General features: G+C 40.5%; 1 protein-coding gene across 9 annotated transcripts in view; it reads right to left on the bottom strand.

Annotated features, from left to right (window-relative positions):
• Positions 1 to 22,175, bottom strand: part of KIF13A (kinesin family member 13A) — a 197,211-nt gene that overhangs the window by 100,395 nt on the left and 74,641 nt on the right. For all 9 annotated transcript variants that reach the window (XM_069563305.1, XM_069563307.1, XM_069563308.1 and 6 more), the window contains exon 3: positions 15,425 to 15,437. In XM_069563305.1, coding sequence (XP_069419406.1) covers positions 15,425 to 15,437 — 13 coding nt within the window. The remainder of the gene's footprint in view (positions 1 to 15,424; positions 15,438 to 22,175) is intronic.

Below are 22,175 nucleotides of genomic sequence, written 5' to 3'. Positions count from 1 at the left end.
ATGGGGATATATATGGGGACATATATCCCCTCCCTTCTGGACTGTCCTTCCCATTCAGGTCACCACAGCACATTAGGTAGAATTTCCTGTTCTGTACAGTATGTTCTCATTAGTTATCTATTTTTCAGATAGTATCGACAGTATATATATATTAAACATCAATCCCAATCTCCCAATTCTTCCCATCTCCCCTTTCCCCCTTGGTATCCATACATAAACTCATTTGATTGTGTAACTTTATTTCTCCAATTTCTTTTGATGAGGAGACCCTTTCTTGTTGTTTAGTCGCCAAGTCATGTCTAACTCTTTACGACCCCATGGCCTATAGCCTGCCAGGCTCCTCTGTCCATGGGATTTCCCAGGCAAGAATTCTGGAGTGGGTTGCCATTTCCTTCTCCAGGGGATCTTTCTGACCTAAGTATGGAACCTGTGTCTCCTGCTTGGCAGGCAAATTCTTTACCACTGAGCCACCTAGGAAGCCCAGAGACCCTTTCTTGAGTAACGGCCATTAACGTGCCCTGAAGCTAGTGTTTCTCAGCATCACCCTCCTATTCCTCAAGCTAACTGACTCAGGTGACTCAGCAGCTGTTTTCTTGGCCGCTTGTCCCAGCCTTCCCTGCTCCCCCATGCAACTCCAATAGTAAAATTCAATCCTCCTGTGGCCAGAGACTCTTGAACGTTTAATCATTTCCAAGGAATTGTAAACACTGGGCAATCAGAAACAAACACTTTGACCTGGCCCTAGAAACTGGCCCTAAGGGAACTTTCCAGCCTAAGTCTCCCAACAGCCATATGCTTCAGCTGAACTTGTCCGAACCTCGGAGTTACTAGGTACAATTCCACCCCTGCCATTTGCTTCGTTTCCACCCTTTAAAATGCTTCCTACTCCTTAAGGCCCATGCCAATATATTTTTCGTCCAGGAAGCATTCTTTGGTTAAACCCAAAAGATCAGCTTTCTCTTCTCTGAACTCTCACAACACTGTTAAATCCTATTTTTGTGACTCCTATCACAATTATTTTTTCACTTACCATGTATATGATCTGTGCATAGGTTTTACCTCCACTGTTAGACAAAGGTCATTGAAAGCAGGAACCATACCTAATTATTTGTATCATGCAGTGTCCACAGTAGTTGCTTTATAATTATTTATTAAATGATTACTGGCATTGAGACCTTGGAAGAAAGCAGGTACCTTCCACATCACCAAAAGACTAAGTTACACTCTGAATAGTTTCAGCCCCACCTGTACTTCAGTGGTTTTAAATGGATTCAGGTCGACACACAACTTGTATCATCAACCTCAAATCTAAATTCAATTTTGTTATGTATACAAACATTCACTCTGGTCTCATAATAATCAAGGTTAAAATGAACAGCTATGAAACAACAGTTCCAGCCAACAGAGTGTGAAATATTTACTGCAATCTAGGGCTCTTCCAAAGACTTGAGAGACCACACAGGCATAATCCAGTTAATCTTCCTGCCTCAAGGCAGGACAGAATTTCAACACTTCTCCTGAGAGATGAAGATCTGTCTTGTTTTTAAACATTTCCAGAAAAGGAGATTCCACAACCTCCCTTTGATGGCATCTTTATAACACTTAACTTTCAATTCCAGGGTATTTTCCTTTCCTTTTGACTTAAGTCAACTCTCCTGACTTTAAATGGCCAACAGAGGCTCCTTTCCAATTTCTAGATACTGTTTCCCTCGAGACTCCAATGAATTCCTCTTAGTAGCTGCTACATACAGTGAAATCACAATTTATCTCCTGTATGCTAATTTTTCACACCTACCAGAAACTTCCTGATAACAGTTTGCTATTCTGCATACAAGATTAGAAACCTATATTCACAGTAATGTCACTTGAAATAAAATGAAATCCATTCTAAAACTGGGGGTCTACCCTTAATAATAATCATTCCAAATTCTGTGCCAACTTTCATTTCTAACAAACTAGTTAAGAGTCTAAAGTTGTTTTTGATCATAAAAAGGAAGATGAAATTTTCATTTTAGGCACTTGCCCCCACTCCCAAATTCAGACAAATGTTAAAAACGTTTTCTCAAAGGGCTCTGATAGTACTGGCAGACACACTTGTTCACTGCCTGCCAAATACTGGCCTCTCCCTAGACTGAATTATGTCTCAAATTTCAAAACCTGTGATCACAAGCATTTTAGAATAGGCACGCCTCAAGCCAGTCACGGAGTATGGGTTATGATTCTACTCAACATTTATCATAAGAAAGTTAAGCCCAGAAATCTGAAGGATTTCCCTAAAAACTCAAAGCAACTGGAAAGATTTTTGCTGTCATTTTTTTCTTTAACAAAGGCTGCCAGTGATTCCCCCGCCAACCCTTCTATGAAATTCCATAGCACTCTACATCTCCCATAGCTTTAGTTCACATGTGGTCCTGTTTCACGGCTTAGTTCTTCTTGTGTGGGTCTCAGCTCCACTTAAAGGCAAACCTGTTGGGGCCAGGGGCTTTGTCTTATGCTAGTGTCTGGGTCATATCTCATACAGAGCAGTCACTGTACATAATATTTTCTCAATAAATAAACATAATACCAGGAGAAGAAGTTGAAATGCAGACAAGAACACGGAATGGACATGAGGAACTTTTAGGAAAAAGTAGAAGTTCAAACTGCAAGACAGATTTTTAGATGTTTCATTACTTTCGGATGCAGGTTTTTGGGGAACTTGTTGCCTTTAAAGGTCAAATACAGATTTGGTCACTAGATGAGTCCTCTCCGGCACCATCATTCCAGGGTTCATGAGCATAAACTAGTATGACCACATCAAGTATAATTATTTGTTGTGAGAATAATTATTTGGTATGACTTATGAAAACAGTGTGTAAAAGTTTAAAATAATTTATCTTAGGTAGCATGATCATTTCCCCTGCTATCTTGTTAGTACTATAAATAAACTAGTGTTCACAAACAATTATCTTTCTTTTCCTGGCTTAAAAAAAATTAATTATTTAACTTAATCACAAAGGTTTGTAACAAAAGAGGACTTGGTTTTCTTAGGTCTTAAAGAAATTCTGATTTTCTCATATAGAAATCATTGACATTTCCAGTTGCCAATGGGAAGGGATAGTTAGGGAGTTTGGGATGGTCATGTACACACTGCTGTATTTAAAGAGGATAACCAACAAGGTCCTACTATATAGCACAAGGAACTCTGCTCAATGTTATGTGGCAGCCTGGATGGGAGAAGGGTTTAGAAGAGGACGGATAGATATGCACGTATGCCTGAGTCCCTTCACTGTTCACCTGAAACTATCACAACGTTATTAATCGACTATACCCCAGGACAAAACAAAAAGTTCAAAAAAAATCACTGACATTTCAAAAGAGATAACTGTTTTCCTGAGAGTTATTCTTTGGAAACTAACCACTTCAAATAACAAGGAAATAAATCATTTTTTCTGAAGCCAGCACATTATACTAGAGAAATATATTTATTTAAGACTTCTAACTAATTTCACTAGAATTCCTAAATATTTATTTTACCTATTCATTATGAAGTCACTGGCATCTTGAGTATAGGAGATGGGGGACTTTTTAATGCATACAACTGACCTCTCCCCTCAAAATCAAATCTGTATAAACCAAGTATAATTTTCATATCTCACCAATGCCAATCAACACTGTGAACTTTTTTGGTAAAGCAACCCACATTTTCCAAGAGCCTTCAGCTAGAAAAAGAACCAAAGGTACAGATGCTCCCCAGTTGTTTTTAAAATCTGAAAAGCACTGTCTTCACTGTTTTCAATGAAATGCGGCTCCACCTGCTTGGAATCCCACTCCCTCCTCTTAGTTTCCAGCTCGTAAAACTCAGACCAGCATTTAATTCTCTGAAGCTTGATGGACACATTGGTCCCACTTTCAGCACACTTCTAAAAATGTTCACTTTGCATCTCTGTGAACCACTGAACGTCCTGTAAAGTGATCACAAGCTGTTTTCAATAAGGCAGATGTGGTGGGTGATACACACTCTGAGGCAAACGTGCCTTAGGACACACAGGCAGGATGCACCGCAGAGAAACTCCACTCTTACTGAAAAGTCTCATTTCACTGGCATGTCAGCAAAATTCAAATTGCCATTTTAAAAAAAGAAAAAAGCATCTTTTACGTTCCTTGAAGAAAGAGAGGGCATCAGGGTTCTAAGAAATGTGACCTGTAATCATTTTTCTGATCCATAAATACCAAATGTAAAGGTACTTTCAACTGCATACCTCTTTCTACTTGCACACTTTCACTAATTGCACACTTTCTCCAATTATAAAACAGGTGATCCAGAAAGCATCCAACCAATGGCTAATTGCCACTGCTCTCGGTTTGAGGTACTACAGGGAACTCAAAGACACGTTAGGCATGTGTTTCTGTCCTCTAGCTGCTTTTGGTCTAGTTATAAAGACAAAACAAAAGAATTCTTGAAAACCAAAAAGCTGTTTTTTTTCCCCAAAATAATTTTTGTACTTTTCAACTCCTCTCCAGGCATAAAGTGATTAACCCAATACTTTTCTCAAGATAATTTAATTTTAGGCAAAGAAACACCTCCAAACATACATATCAAAGTCTTTGCAAAATGCATCAAAGCATACTCCCTTTCTAATTTCTCCTTATTAAATTATTTTAGCATCATCTCAAATGTCACTCCCTTATGAAACCTTTCTTAAGGACACTATTTCTTCTTACTCTGAATTTCATACCTCTCTGGCCAGATTGTATGTGTTAACATGTATAAGAGAGTCCCTTTGTTCTTCTACATTACTAATTCTAAGAGGTCAAGACTTTGGTTTTCCTGATGATTTTACTGCCCACAATCCCACCAAACAAAAATACTCTGAGAATTTACTTTTTAAAGCAACTTCACAGTGAATGACTATTCACTTAAAGATGATCTCGTAAATCTGTGTTGTCACACACGACAGCTGCTTAAATAAAACAGGCCACACTGGTGAGTAGGGTAGTAGATTAGCCAACAGTACTTGGTCAAAGTCTGTTCCCACTCAACTGTGAAAGTGACAAGACCAATGCCACCCTACAGACATGATCTGTGTGTTTCCTGCATTCCCACTCCTTTCCCAAAACACAGGAGCAAGTTCCCCTATTCACCAACAGATTATGTCAAAAGTCAGGCATCTCTCCAGCTCTGAGAGGTTCCACCAATGACCAAGAAATCTTCTGGGTGGATGAGCACGGTGGGAAGTCCAGGGGTAAAAAGGAGAAGGGAAAACGTGGAAGTCTAAGAAAATCTCCCCTCTGACAGCACCTTGGCTCTCTTCACCCCCTGGCCATTCTTCAAGACCTGCCCAAAGGTCACCTCCTCCAGTGCGTCCTCGACTTCCCTCCTCTGCGCTCTTTCAGTCAATAGCTTCACCTCTCGAATACACAGTCCACCGGAATAAGCACACATTTTACATTAAATGAGGGCTGTGGGCATTTAAGCAAAGTGTCTACCAATACAACGCATGGCGCACAGTAAAACTCAAGTCTACGGCAGCTACTGCTATCCGTTTTGACAGTCTCTACGGACGGGCTTCTCTCCCAGTTAACAGAACAGCACAGTTTCCATTTACAGAGTGTTTATTATGTAGCAGGCACCATCCTAAGCATGTTACTTTCTCATCAAGCTTGGAAGTTTCCTGAACCAGGGTACTGTGCTAATTCATTTCTTTAATCCTTACAGGCACAGACAGAGTAGATAGGTGCTCTGTATTTGCTGAGTCAAATAAAGAAAAATGAAAAGGCAAAGAAGGTTCAAACGGCCATGAGAAGAGAGCTGCTACAGGTCACCGAGTTCCTCATCAAAAGGATCAACACAAGCCTCACTGTGTACTTCCTAGCCCCCAAGTCCAGGATGAAAAGGGCTTCCCATAGGGGGAAAAAAGTCCACTCTATGTGGGCTGGCTGGGCTTTGCACGAAGAAGTGTGTCTCTCTGTGCTCACACGATCCTGCCATCCTCCTCTCCGGGTATAATTCACCCACTGTTCACATCTGCAGACTGAGCTGCTTGCTACTCACAGCTTGTTCTGGCTGCTGTCGACTCTGGAACTGCACCTGAGATCTCTCCACAAACCCCATTTCTCTGGTTTTATAAATATCGGCGAGCCCATGTCCTGTTGGTGGTTACTTCAACTCTGTTTGTTTGAAAGAGTACAATGCCTATGAGAGACGTGGTGTGCCAAACGCGTTCACGTGTCACCACACTATTGGAGAACCGAGCCAGACCAAAAAGAATTAAAGCCCTGCATTCATGCCATGTCGACATGATGGTGTTTAGCATGATCTGTTTTCCACCACTTACCACGCTGTACATGTTTAATCTTCCTCACCATACTGGGAGTTCCAGAGAGCAGGAACCACTAGTTAAATCGCCTCTTGAGCCCCACAAATTCTTCACACTGTACTTTCCACAAACGTTCTCAATTATAGTATTAATAAATGACATTTGAATGAATAAAGTAAAAATGCCTCCTAGGAAAAAACGCAGTGGGGTAGGGCTATGCTGCCATTCAGTTTATACAGCTGCAACACTCATGAGCTCAGATATAAAGGCAGAAATGTAAGGGGTGACAGCAGAGTGGCTGTATTTAACAGGGTTAAGAGAAACTGAGCAAAAACCTCAGGATGGATGCTAAAAAGAAGTTCCATATTCAGCTATATGTTTGGTCTGAAACAGAAATATGATCCAAGCTACAAATGTAATTTAAATTGGTGTCTGTAGGCACACTCAAAAGTCAAGAGATAAAACAATTTAAATAATGTTTTAATTTAACCTAATACACTTTTTAAAATATTTACTTCTTCCCTCATACCAAGTCTTTGATGTCTGGTGTGTATTTTTACACTCACAAAAATCTCAGTTTTGACCAGCCACATAGCACATGTTCAAATGCTACGTGTGGCTAAGTGGCTGCTGTACTGGACAGAACAGGTCTAGAACTCACCTCATTTCAGGCCACCATTCAGTTTTCAGAAATGCACAGAGTGAGTGATGAAAATGATGGTAGTCACAGACTGTAAAATGAGTCTGAATGAAACTGCACTTCAGATGGCATAAGCTGTATAGAGCGATTTCTCCCTCCTTATTTCTGAGCCTTTTTTGGTAAAGTCAGGTTTTTTGGTACGGCAATATGACCCTTGAAAGGATACTGCCTCCAAAAAGTAACAATTTTATTTTGTTATGCTGTCATTTTCTCCTGTTCAAGATTTTGCCAACAAACTTATGTAATTCGAAGAGGGGGTAAAAAAAGAGGGATTAAACACCCTTAAATTCAATAGTTCCTAACAGGGCTTGTAAATAAAAAACAGGAAGATCCCTTGGAGAAGAGCATGGCAACCCACTCCAGTATTCTTGCCTGGAGAATCCCATGGATAGAGGAGTCTGGCGGGATATAGTCCATAGGGTCACACAGAGTCAGACACAACTGAGCTACTAAGATTTTCACTTCAAAGTGAGTTTAATTAGTAAGATCAAATAGTTCAAATGACTCTTACATTAACTTACAGAGATCTTAAAATGATGATCATGGCTTTAAAAATGAGCAAACGATGTAACGAAGAATGTGATTGTAAACAAAGTGATCTTGCAGATATTTACTTCTGCTTCGGACTCTTCCTTCTTACTCTTTCCTGGTTTTTTCACTCCATAAAACCCCAAAACCAGAAAAACCACTTTACAAGACAGTAGCAGCAATCAGAAGGCCTAGAATTGCAGCCCAAAGCTCTCTCACTGGATGGTCTGGGCCAATTCACTCCTTAAGCCTCCATCTCCTTAGTCTCAGACTCTGAATGGGCTCAGTTCAGACATTTCTTCCAGCTCCAAAGTGCTCACTTGGCACATGGATAATCCTCAACAAATACTGAAGGGTGAAGAAGAAAACAGAAAAAGGAGGAAGAATTCACTTGTTTTTCTCTGCATGTGTTTCCGTGTAGCTCCCTGGGAAAGTAAGATACTTGTGCCAGAGATGACAGAGGCATGAAAAGCGAAGTGTCTGAGAACACGTCTGACAGTCTGAGGGCTGTCAGGGAGACCTGGAACTGGGCTTTGAAAGGCAAAGCTCCTATGACTGGGACATTTTCCTGGTTTCCATCAATAGAGCGTGCATAACACATATCTAGACAAAGATCTTCACACACACACAATAAGGAAAAACACACCTATCTCAACTCTGAAAATTCTGAGACAAAGGCTCTTTATTTTAAACTAACGAGGAGGAATACAGCAGGTGTCTCTATGTTTGTCTAAAAGCTTATTTTTTTTTTAAGGGAAGTAGAAGGCAATGGCACCCCACTCCAGTGCTCTTGCCTGGAAAATCCCATGGATGGAGAAGCCTGGTGGGCTGCAGTCCATGGGGTCGCCAAGAGTCGGACACGACTGAGCGACTTCCCTTTCACTTTTCACTTTCATGCACTGGAGAAGGAAATGGCAACCCACTCCAGTGTTCTTGCCTGGAGAATCCCAGAGACGGGGGAGCCTGGTGGGCTGCCGTCTATGGGGTCACACAGAGTTGGACACAACTGAATTGACTTAGCAGCAGCAGAACATGCTCTAATAAACATTGCATGATATGCTACTGGTGAAAGGATTAAATGGTATGCACTAGGCCCATGCCGAAATAAATGTTTCTCTACTCTGGAGCAGAAATTTACAAAATGTAACACCAAAAAGAAAATCCAAATAAGTAGTACAAAACAATTTATACAAGGATACATTTGTGGAAATTTCTCTTTCTATTGTACATGCACGTGCAATTTGAAAAAAATGTTCAATCTTACTCTCCAGTTCAACCAGAAGAATATTTTTTCCTTGTCCTAATACAACACTAGAAAAAATAACTTTTAAGAACAAAAGAAACACAATTCGGCTAGAATAGTATAAGTGTCCTCGGTGTCACCATGAGCAGCAGCACCACTGGGGTACCTGAGACAAATCCATGGGATTTTCCAGGCAAGTGCACTGGAGTGGGGTGCCATTGCCTTCTACTTCCCTTAAAAAGAAAAATAAGCTTTTAGACAAACATAGAGACACCTGCTTTATGCCTCCTCGTTAGTTTAAAATAAAGAGCCTTTGTCTCAGGTTTCTCTTCTGAGTTTTCACTGACTCTTCCCCATCCATTCCCGAAAACAGGATGGGACCCTGCTCACCCCTATTTTCTCACGTCTTCTATCCTACTTAATCCTTTCTTCCTTGACAACATAATCAATCGCTCTTCCTTTACCTCCTATCTCCTTCCCATCAGGATGTACCCGACCTTTCTAGGGCAGACTACAAACTGTGAATTACCTGCTAGGCGTCTCTCAGATGCTTTGCCATCATTTCTAATTTAATTCATTCTAAAACCGTGCTCTTTCACTTTGCCTTGCTCCAAACCAGGTGTTTCTTCTTCAGTTCCTGCTGAATTTTCAGTTACTCGGCTTCAAACTCCAGACTCATCTCTGCTCCTCTTGCGGCACTGTCTTCTCCCACGTGCTATCAGCATCCAAGTCCTGGACACTTTAGCTCTGCAATGTTTTGATCATTCTTCCCTTCCTCTTCTCTCATGGCACCGCACCAATGCAGGCCCTCATTATCTCTCATTGTATTGAAAAAGAGGTAATGAATTTACCTCGTCCCTGGCTCATTTTATTGAATACCATCCTTTTCCCACCCACTGACCAAACCCAATTTATTTTAAGCTCTACTTTCAGATTAACCTGAAAGGGAGTTTGAATCAGGCCACTGTTTTGTTCAAAACAGAGACACGGAATGTATCGAGATGCAATCCTGGTATCAAGGCCCTCCACAGCAGGATTTGGTTTCAACCTCCTCCTCTGTTTTTTTTTTTTTTGGGGCCATGTCACACAGCTTGTGGGATCTTAATTCCCTGACCAGGGATCGAAATCATGCCCTTGGCAGTGAAAGCTCAGAGTCCTAACCAGTGAACCGTCAGCGAAGCTCCTCAACCTCCTTCTAGGTGTGTCACCCAGGATTCCCTTCCAGGGACCAGCAGTCCAACTCTACGCGATGTCATTCTCTGAATACAGTTGATATTTTCTCCATCTCTTGGCACATCTGCCTGCAATCCAATGGCCAACTATATCTGAGATGCTAATAAAAAGGTATTGTTCATTTTCAACTAAGTATATCCCTAAATATCTAATGTTTCTGAAGCTACTGTAAATTATTGGGTTGCTGTTCATTTTTATTTTCTAATTGCTCATGCTATTTTAAAGAGGTACAATCTGTATTTTGACCCTTTTCCTGCCACCCTGCCACTTGTAAGTTCTAGAAGCTTATTCAGAGATTCTTTAATGTTTATCAAATACATGACCTTACTGTCTACAAATAAAGATGCTTTTGCTTCCTCCATTCTGATCTGAATTTCTTTTCTCTTTCTTGCCTAATTACACTGGCTAAGAAGTCCAGTCAATGCTGAAGAGAAGTGGCTAAATCCTCACCTATTTTGCATCTTGGATGGAAAGTGTTCAGTCTTTTACTATTAAATATGATGACAGCTGTATATGTTTAATACATGCCCATTATCACCTTGAGGAGGTTTCTATCTACTACAACCTGCTGCAAGTTTATAACATAAACAAGAGTTGAACTTTGTCAAATGCTTTCCACATAGTTTTTTCTATTTTATTCTGTGAATACCGTACATCTATTTTTTCATAAATAACACTTTATTTTTTAAAGCAGTTTTAGGTTTACAGAAAATGATCAGCTAGTGCAAAGTTGCCATATACCCCCTCTTCGCAAACACCCCCTCAGCAGTTTCTGTCATTACTAATAACTTGTATTAGTTATGCTATATTTATTATAATCAATAAACCAATATCAATACATTATTAACAACTAAGCTCCACACATCAAGGTTCCTTCTTTTGAGCTATACAGTCCCATGAGTTTTGATAAACACATAATGGCATATATCTACCTTTATAGCAGTATACAGAACAGTTTCACTGCTCTAAAAATCCTGTACTTAACCTATTTATTCATCTCTCCTCTCCTCTCACTCCTCCTGGCAACCACTGATTTTGCCCCTATTTCTCTGAAGGCATCCAAGTTTGCATTAAATTTTAATTTGGATTTAAAGTGGATCTGGCATATTCTAAGTGCTGAATTAAAGACAGCTACCATTAATAGAAACAATGAAAATAGCATAGCATTCTAAGAGTACAGTTCCAAAGATAGATAAGAAGACTGTGAGACTTCTTTCCGGTATAGCAGTTGGGTAGGAACAGTGATAACTCAACCAAATATTCCGAGAGACAGCTCCCCCTTTCTCCTAATCACACCTCTACCTTAGAATATTTTTAAGTAAAACGTGCAAAATCCTCACACATAATACAAACAGAAAATACAATAGGGAAGTGATTATTATTTACTATCATCATTAGGCATGATTTCAATAATCGTCTGAACACAGACTACAGGAAAAGGCAGATATTACTCAGGAAGACACAAATTAATGTAATGACAAGAAAATCCAACTTGCTGGTGAGATTTGTAAGGTCCAATGGGCACTTTCTCTCTGGGGACAGGCCACAGAAGAGGATCAGGATTACAACCCAGCTGGGCATTTGGGTCTTCTTGAGAACGGAACTAGGACAGAGTGTTTCCTCTGGCTCAGTTCAGTTCAGTCGTTCAGTCTTGTCCGACTGTGCGACCCCATGGACTGCAGCACGCCAGGCCTCCCTGTCCATTGCCAACTCCCGGAGTTTACTCAAACTTATGCCCATTGAGTCAGTGATGCCATCCAACCATCTCATCCTCTGTCACCCGCTTCTCCTCCTCTCTTCAATCTTTCCCAGCATCGGGGTCTTTACTAATGAGTCAGTTCTTCGCATCAGGTGGCCAAAGTATTGGAGTTTCAGCTTCTGCATCAGTCCTTCCAATGAATATTCAGGATTGATCTCCTTCAGGATGGACTGGTGGGATCTCCTTGCTGTCCAAGGGACTCTCAAGAGTCTCCAACACCACAGTTCTAAAGCATCAATTCTTTGGCACTCAGCTTTCTTTATAGTCTAACTCTCACATCCATACAGGACTACAGGAAAAAACCATAGCTTTGACTAGACAGACCTTTGTTGGCAAAGCAATGTCTCTGCTTTTTAATATGATGTCTAAGTTGGTCATAACTTTTTTCCCAAGGAGCAAGCGTCTTTTAATTTCATGGCTGCAGCCACCATCTGCAGTGATTTTGGAGCCCCCCAAAATAAAATCTGTCACTGTTTCCATTGTTTCCCCACCTATTCTCTGGCTTAGTCTTTAGCAAAGTGGTTCTGTCCATCAGTAAAGGGAACACATAATTTAGCTAAACTTGAACCTTCTTTCTACTAAACTGGTGAAGTATCCTTCTGGTACAACAGGTCTTTCTTTTTTTTCCTTCATTCATTCAACAGTCATTGTGTGGATGCCATGTACAGGTTCAAGTATAGGTTGTTAATATTTTGCCCGGTCTTAGCTGTCAGTTCTGCAGAAGTCAGAACAGGACTTTCCATCCTATGTGTCTGACAGATAGTTTCCTCTTGCTTTTACGTTACACTATGCACATGTTCTCCAACCCCATTAGAATGCTAGGATCTGGTCTGGTTCACGCAGCACTTGGCCCCTGCCCAGAATATTTGTTAAATGAAACCAACTTGTCTTCTTTGATGCTTTTACTAATTATGCATGTCAAAATCTCATTGTCTGAAATAAGTAAAAGTTCATGCTTATATAGTCATCATTAAAACTATGTTTCCCATTTGCTTTCAATATTCACAGTTTCTGCATGAAAAGACCTTATCTATCATAGTGTCTTTTTAAAAAATGTCAGTTTGCCATGTCGTTTATTTGAATTTAAGATGATCTTCATACTTTCTAGATGTGCCTTATGACATGTGCATGCGTGCACACACACACACAGGCACATATGTGTATGTGTGTGTGCTTGCATGTATATATATATTTACATTTAATGCCATTCATTTAATCTTGGAAATTTCATGACACTTCACAGGAACTATTACTAGAACACTTAGTGAAAGCACGAAACTATCATATATCAGGTAGAAGGCGATGGCACCCCACTCTGGCACTCCTGCCTGGAAAATCCCATGGACGGAGGAGCCTGGGGGGCTGCAGTCCATGGGGTGGCCAAGAGTTGAACACAACAGAGCGACTGCACTTTCACTTTTCACTTTCCTGCACTGAAGAAGGAAATGGCAACCCACTCCAGTGTTCTTGCCTGGAGAATTCCAGGGACAGGGGAGCCTGGTGGGCTGCCATCTCTGGGGTCACCCAGAGTCAGACACGACTAAAGCGACTTAGCAGCAGCAGCAGAAAGTAACCAGAACATTTCTGCATATAAAGCAATTAGTGATTTTTTTTAAATGTGGTTTTGTGCCTCTTTTTCATTTCACTGCTTCTCCTTCATTAAGCAACCCTATGTGGAACTGCTCAGGATTTTAGTGCCTTTTTCTGTAAGGAGAGAATTAAATACATCACAAGGTTGGCTGTCTGTTCTGAAACCTTTAGGAACCAAAGGCAAGGGAAGAAAGAGCTACTTAAGGGGAGCTCACATCTTTCTGAGTAGCAGAGACATTTTTGGTTACACTTTTGCACATCAATAGGGGCTTCCCAGGTGGCGTGGTAAAGTACCCGCCTGTCAGTGCAAGAGATGCCTGTCAATGCAAGAGATGCGGGTTCAATCCCTGGGTTGGAAAAATCCCCCGGAGTAGGAAATGGCAATCCACTTCAGCATTCTTGCCTGGGAAATCCCATAACAGAGAAGCCTGGAGGGCTATAGTCCAAGGGGTCGCAAAAGACTCGGAAAGGAGTGATCACATCCACCACGTCAATGATTGCTCAGGAATAATCTAATTCCTCAGATTTGGCCAGGAGGCGAGTGCTTATATTTCTAAACATCATACATTGCCTCTTTCTTAAAAGATTTCATATTATTTGTTCAATGCACGGCTTCCTTACTGGAGCTGGAATTCTTAAGGCCAAGGACAATTGCCATACTACCATCAATAAATATAAAGGATAACATTTAGCATTTTAGGGAGGTCTCAATACTCCAAAAGCTAAGCTAGATTTTCCTTCATAATCCCAGAGATAAGGTGAAGGTGAAGTCGCTCTGTCGTGTCCAACTCTTTGCGACCCTGTGGACGGTAACCTACTAGGCTTCTCCATCCATGGGATTCTCCAGGCAAGAATACTGGAGTGGATTGCCATTTCCTTCTCCAGGGGATCTTCCCAACCCAGGGATCGAACCCAGGTCTCCCGTATTAGAGGCAGACGCTTTAACCTCTGAGCCACCAGGGAAGCCAATCCCAGAGATGAGTAAGTCTAATCTATCCTGGGTTTCTTCCCTTTACCCAACGTGTCTTAGATTCTGACCATATAATATATGTGGGTGTAGCCTGACTTGATCCCATCTCAAAAACCAAACCAGCATCACTGGTCAGAGGCTGGTTGCATTTGTCCTTCCTTTTGGTACTAAGTGTCCCTTGGATAACCAATAAAATACTCACCAGTAACAGAAATCAGCCTTCACTCATTCAAGAGTTGATCATTCAGCTGATGTCGTGCTTCTCATCGTCTTCTTTTTCTACCTACTCTTTAATTCTTAGGCTTCTCACTGGCACACATGCCAACAAAGACTGGCTGAAGCATGGGGGCTAGTTCTAATTAGCGGACTTTGCAATTGGCTAGAAACTCCAAAGGGGCACATAAAGTTGGCAGACATCTGAAACTCTAAAAGTTTGGAGAATTTTTCTGATGATATCAATGATTACTAGGACACAGAAAAGATAGTTTGTCCAGTCAATAACACAGTTACCAACCTACCATGATGTTACCATTTTTGTCTCCCCATTTTCTAGGTGGTGATATTATATAGTTTTGCATTACCCTATGAAGGCTTCCTTCATAGCTCAGTTGATAAAGAATCCGCCTGCAATGCAGGAGAGCCCGGTTCGATTCCTGGGTCGGGAAGATCCGCTGGAGAAGGGAAAGGCTACCCACTCCAGTATTCTGGCCTGGAGAAGTCCATGGACTAAAGAGTCGGACACGACTGAGCAACTTTCACTTTCACTCTCCATTACCCTATCTGTGAATTATTGTTATTATCATGTTATTTCCTCTCTCTGGGCCTCATGTCATCATCAACAAAATATAAACAATAGCCAGATAGGTTTGTTCTGAAAACCCATGCATTAGTTCCAAGGATGAAATAACATACGAAAGTGCTTTATAAGATGTAGAGGACCAACATTACCAACATTAACTGTTCATGGTTTAAGTTTTACATTAGAATGCTGAGCTGTCTTCTCAAAAGCAGAGGTGTTTCAGAGGGGTCACTGTGATAGATGAAATTCGAAATTTTGGCACACTTGGCCAGCATGCATACCAAATTCTGTGTAGGTGCTTACCTTAGGAGGTTTCCTGAAAGATGGAAACAAAAAATTTCAGCAGCAGAAGTAGAGAGGGTTGTCCACACAGCAGCGATACATCAGAAGGAAGTAATGAAAGAAAAAAAAAAACAAGGCAAACTCAGCATCTTGATTACATGATCTAATAATATATGCTCTACTTCACAAAGATCAGAGCCAAATTTACTCCACTGCCTGAAGCAATAAACTCTTATATTTGCTCAAAAACACAGTGTGGGCATAATAAGTTTCTTCCTTGGCTTAATAGAATCTATCCAGTCATTCAGTATTTTTAATGATTATAAAATAGCCAACAAAAAGAGCATCAGAAAAAAAAGAAAGAAACATGCTGCAATCATATTTCTTGTGGTTAAATACTTCAAAATCAATTTTCATATTTGAATTTTTTAAAAATTGACATATACATATATATCCTTTGAAAAATAATCAATATGGGATTTCTCCCCCACTTAGAAAGCATTGTTTAGATGACAATTTTCACATATTTCAACCCTGAGTATAAATTTAAAAGCAAATTGAATCCTTATCATCAACCACACATGAATTTTTTTATCATTTAATTTTGCATTAAAAAAAACCCTCTGCATCCAGTAAAATCTCTGAAAAGGAAATAATTTTCAAACTAACACACCATTAGACTAACTTCGGTAAATGTTTTGATTGTATACAAAGTTAAGGAGCTGAACTATGATTTATATGGTATGTAATTCTATCACAGGGGCTTGGCCTTCTGGATGTAGTTATTCTTAACCAGTCTCCAATACCATCTCCATTAACAAAATGATTGTTAAAAAGAAATGGGGGGTTTTCCTGTGGCTTTAATCTTTCTTCATAGAGAATAGAACCATGAGAATTTTTTTAAAAAAAAAAAGGATTTTCCTGGGCAGAGAGCATGGGAACTAAAAGGTATAGGCATGGGATACGGCATGCTTGGGGCTGGTGCATGGGGATGACCCAGAGAGATGTTATGGGGAGGGAGGTGGGAGGGGGGTTCATGTTTGGGAACGCATGTAAGAATTAAAGATATTAAAATTTAAAAAATAAAAAACTAAAAATAAAAAAAAGAAATAACAATAAACCATTACTCATATGTTAGTGTGCAATTATGACCATTAAACTAATAAATTTCTGTAAAATACCTTTAAAAAAAAAGAATTAAAGATTTTAAAATTAAAAAAAAAAAAGCTTAGGAAAAATAAATAAATAAATAAAAGGTATAGGCATGAACAGCACATTGCCCTTTCTCCATCATTGTGTTCAACTGCAACCAAGATTGCTGGCAGAAACATAAATAACCTCAGAAATGCAGATGACATCAATCTTAAGGCAGAAAGCAAAGAAGAACTAAAAAGCCTCTTGATGAAAGTGAAACAGAAGAGTGAAAAAGTTGGGTTAAAACTCAACATTCAGAAAACTAAGATCATAGCATCTGGTCCCATCACTTCATGGCAAATAGATGGGGAAACAGTGGCAACAGTGACAGCCATTATTTGGGGGGGGGGGCTCCAAAATCACTCTAGATGGTGACTGCAGCCATGAAATTAAAAGATGCCTGCCCCATTGGAAGAAAAGTTATGACCAACCTAGACAGCATATTAAAAAGCACAGACATTACTTTGCCAACAAAGGTCTGTCTAGTCAAAACTATGGTTTTTCCAGTAGTTGTGTATGGATGTGAGAGTTGGACTATAAAGGTGAGTGCCAAAGAATTGATGCTTTAGAACTGTGGTGTTGGAGAAGACTCTTGAGAGTCCCTTGGACTGCAAGGAGATCCAACCAGTACATCCTAAAGGAGATCAGTCCTGGGTGTTCATTGGAAGGACTGATGCTGAAGCTGAAACTCTAATACTTTGGCCATCTGATGAGAAGAGCTAACTCATTAGAAAAGACCCTGATGCTGGGAAAGATTGAAGGCAGGAGGAGAAGGTGATGACAGAGGATGAGATGGTTGAATGGCATCCCCGACTCAATGGACACGAGTTTCAGTAAACTCCAGGAGTTGGCAATGGACAAGGAGGCCTGGCCTGCTGCAATCCATGGGGTTGCAGAGTCAAACAAGTGAGCAACTGAACTGAACTGAACTGTGTTCAATATCTGTCCCAGAACTATGAGGCCCCCAAATAAAACCCAGAGCTCAATATCAAGAAGAGAAACTCCATGGATTCCACAATTAGGTAGATAACCCTAACCTTTAAATCTACGGAAAGAAAATCATGACCTTTCTTATAATGATGAAGGTAAAGAATTATCTTCTTGAAATTCCATGAATTAGCTAAAAAGAAATGAATCCTTATATCATGACCGCAGGCAGCGACAAGAGGAATGTGATTTTTGTCTTCAGGTTTCAGAGGGAAACTACCTAGAAAAACTGGTATCTCAAGCTGCTATTAAGAAGTTTCAATATTCTGTGCATCTATCCTTTTAAACAAGACAAACATTCATGGATGTTGTTATAACAATGCATGCATGTTTTTAAATATAAGAGAGCCATGGGTCTCTGCTCTGTACATAAAACTTCAGGTTTCTTCCAAGAAAATTTCTTTAAGTGGAACAACTGCTCTAAAAGGCATCTGTTCTGAACAGGTAGAACAATAATAATAATAATAATAATAAAAACCTCACTCACAGTACTTTTGATAAAGCCCTCTCTTATATTGCCTGCTTAATTTTTTAAAAGCCATTTAAATCATGGCTTTATTTAGCGGGGTAAAGAAAAGCCGCTTGACTTGGCCTACAATAAACCAACCATATGAAACAGCATGGGACAAATTAGTAAAATATATGTTTCACGTTAAGGCTACAATGAACCAAGGAATCTAATGGGGGTGGAACATGCTCACAGAAATCCCAGGGATTTCCCCAGGGTTCTCCTGTGCTTCACGACTGTATAATAATCATCACCAGCAGCAAAGAGTAAGTGCTGGTTTTTAGCCAGTAGTACGCTGACCTCCTTTGGCATCCAATAATAGAGCGATCCTTTCCTTATTGACATTTCAACACAGTTCTCTTTATTCCTATTAGGAAACCAATCCTATTTCAGCATTTTAAGTACTTTGTAAGTGTATCTCTTTGTCTTAGAAAGAAAGCACATGATATGGGAATGCCAGTATAATTCAGCTACCTTCCTTTATGTTTCTAAGGATGGTTTGTTACGAATAAATGGAGGGACTTCCCGGGTGGCCAGTGGCTAACACTCTGCACTCCCAATGCATATGGCCTGGCTTTGATCTCAGGTCAGGGAACTAGACCCCACATGCCACAGCCAAGACCTGGCGCAGCCAAAACAAATAAATAAATATCAAATATTAATAATAAAAAATGGAGACCAGGATGCAAGGGGAAAAGGCAGGTCACTAAGTGAAACTGCCACCACCCAAATTACTCATCCTTTAGTTTAGATCAAGGATCCTGGCTGCAGAAGGAAAAGTAAGTCATTTGGTTTATCACAACTGTACTTCATTCACTGATAAACATTTCTTGAGGTTTGAATTAGCTGATAAGAAACTAAGCATCCTAATCCAGAACCACAGTTTACTGCCCCATTTCCGGAGGCTCTGTATCATTTTCTGGTAATTGTGAAGAAAAAATCTTCCAACATGAGTAACACTGATACTATAACCAAATACAGCAGGTTATCCTTTGAGGGGAAAAAAAGGAAAAACTAATGTGACATTGCAATGTAAAGATAAAAGTTTTCTCTCATGTATCTATGAAAAAAGATGAATATAAACATCCATCATGAACATAATCAATATTAAAAGTATATATTTTTAAGTTACAGCCTTTGTTGGTTATATCAATAAAGTCTTAACAAAGAGTTCCTTCTAATTCTCAGTTAGGTCCAGGTGATTGCTGGTACCTACGTGGTTCCTTTAGAGAAAGATGCAATATTCCTGGCTAAGCAAACATCCAATGAACTACAAAGAACACCCCGTCAAAGAGAACTCACTGACCTGCAGACACAGGCTGAGAGAGAAAATAAGAATGCGTGGTTCTACGCTGATTGACGCTAACTCTACTTTGTAAACACCGAAGGTTCTTTCCTCTCTCAGGACAAAAAAGCTGATGGGTCTCTTCAAGGTCACCCACACTTCATGCACTCCCCCCACAACTCTTATAACTTTCATGCCTTTCACTCACTTGGTCTCTCCCTTCTGCCTGAGCAAATAGCCCCTCTCCAAAACCCAGCTCCAGGCTCCACTCTCAATTCCTCACCAATTGTTTGAGACCATGGGCTTCACCAGCTCTGATAGCTGAGGATTCCTACGGTCAACAAAAGAGCCTAACATCACGGCCACACATAAAGTCCTATCACCTTCAGTGATCCTGTCTGAATTCGAGTCTTGTGCATCCTTAAGACTTAAACTCTTAAAAGCAGAGGCCGTGCCACATACTACTTGCATGATATCTCAGACCCCAAGCCCACCCAGTTATGCAGTACTGAACTCACAGGAAGAACTCAGAAGTTTGTACACTTGTGGCTTAAACATAATCTAGATGTGAAGCCTTTCTTTCATCATCACCACAATCTCACAATTCCCAAGTTTGGGGAAGGTGTCAAGGACTGTCAGAAAATGGAGACCATTTCCTATGTCTTATTTAAATAGAATTATTTCTCTAGATGAGCATTTTTCACAGAGAAGTTCAATGGGATGTTAGCTAGGATCAAGTACTCAAGAGCCTCAGAAGTTAGCTAGACTCAGAAATGCAGGTTCAGTTTGAAGACACAAGACACAAGACACACACACACACACACACACACGGATATGGGACTGTAAAGATAAGCTGGACCTGTATCTGGCCAGGTCTTGAAATGAGGAGTAGGTACTGAATTTAGTAGGCTATATAAGAGTTTAACAAGAGAGTGAAATAAATAAGGCAGTATAAATAGCATGTTACAATGACAACAATCCTATGTAGCTGTCATTCTCTCTTCACACCTTACACCAAAAGAGGATGCTTGGGGCAAGGAGTCTTTTGTCCAGTATTTACAGCCCATCAACTACAGAGTGAGCTACTTAGAAGTCAGATGCCCCCAAACTCCAATATCCACAAGCCCTAACTCCAGTGAGCACTGCAAGAAACACGAATGATGAGTGCTTTCTTCAGAAACAGAAAATTCTCTTCCATGTGCTAAAAAATGTTTTGATTAATTGTTGGAAATTGCCAACCTACATCGGAAAGATACAGAATTAAATGATACTTTACTCTTAGAGACTACTCTAACGACGTATACTTTATAAAGCCCTTGATTTTCACCTTCCACTTGGAGAACTAAACATCAGAGTCCAAGTAACCCTGTTAAACCGGCAAGCATTTACTGAGTACCGATCACTACACTGAACATCATAGGTGCTTTAAGGGATAAGAGAGGAATGAGGCATAGTCTCTGACCTCAACACCTTGTGAGAGAGACAGATACATTCATAAAGAACTAATATCCAGTAGACTGGGATGCCTGGGATGGAGCACAGACAGAAACAAAGAGTTATATTCAAGTCCACAAATATTTAACATATACTGTGCGCTTTGTTGAGAAACAAATTAGACATGCTGCCTTTCAGCCATCAATAAATGCAACTTATACACACAATCATGATACAATGTGATGTGCACAGCAGCCCCAGAGGGAAAGATCACCTGGGGAAGAAGGGAAGTTTCTCAGAGAAGGAAACCCCTGCACCCGTATCTAGGAGGCGAAGAGAGTCACCCAGCTGACAGGGTAAAGAAATGGCCCTTCAACAGGAAGAACCCTGAGTGCAAAAAAGTACTGGAGCACACAGCCTGCTCGAGGCCCACAGCATTGTGCGAGCTCAGTAGTTTGTCCACAGAAAGAGACTGGACACAGGGTTGGACTGTGTTTGATAAGTGGCTATAAAGGTTTATCATCCACCATGATTTATTAAGTATAGTTTGAAGATAAGTTCATATACTTGTATACCAACATATGAACACATTCATAGATATTCAAAACTATATAGCAAGCACTTCTATGAGTTATAAAAAGCAGATCCAGTGAAGTTGCTCAGTCATGTCTGACTCTTTGTGATCCCATGGACTGTAGCCTACCAGGCTCCTCCACCCATGGAATTTTCCAGGCAAGAGTACTGGAGTGGGTTGCCATTCCCTTCTCCAGGGGATCTTCCCGACCCAGGGATTGAACCCAGGTCTCCCGCACTGCAGGCAGACGCTTTACTGTCTGAGCCACCAGGGAAGCCCAAAAAGCAGATGGGGTTACATATACATTTTGAAGAGCCCTTGACACCCACCACAAGAAGAATGCATATGGCAAAAACATTAATGAACTGGTTAATTCAAACAGATTGCTACAATAAAATGCAAAACTTGAGGGGAATACATGAGCATATCCACAGGAACTATTAACTCAACCTAATGATGTTCATTCAATATGCGTGTGTATGTGTGTTCGTGTGTGTGTGTGTGTGTGCATGCGTGTGTGTGTGTGTTTCCAGAATTAAAATGGATACACAAAGCAAATGGAAAGTTTAGCAAGTTACAGGGCATTATTTGATGGAATTACTATCCACTGATAATAGCCTTCCTGCCTTTTTTCTTCTGGTATTTGTCAAGGAAAATGCCTGAATTATTCCCCCTGACTAACGAGACACAGCCAGCTACTGCTGTGGGTGACAGGCCTCTGAGAAGCCCCTGGCTGTCTCTGTGGAGAGTTCTCTGAGCCACTGCACAGAGCTCCAGCTTCTCATCACCA

This window comes from Ovis canadensis, chromosome 20, assembly GCF_042477335.2.
Source record: "Ovis canadensis isolate MfBH-ARS-UI-01 breed Bighorn chromosome 20, ARS-UI_OviCan_v2, whole genome shotgun sequence".
NCBI lineage: Eukaryota > Metazoa > Chordata > Mammalia > Artiodactyla > Bovidae > Ovis > Ovis canadensis.
The sequence above is the reverse complement of the archived record's forward strand: the minus strand, read 5'-3'. Positions and strand labels throughout refer to the sequence as shown.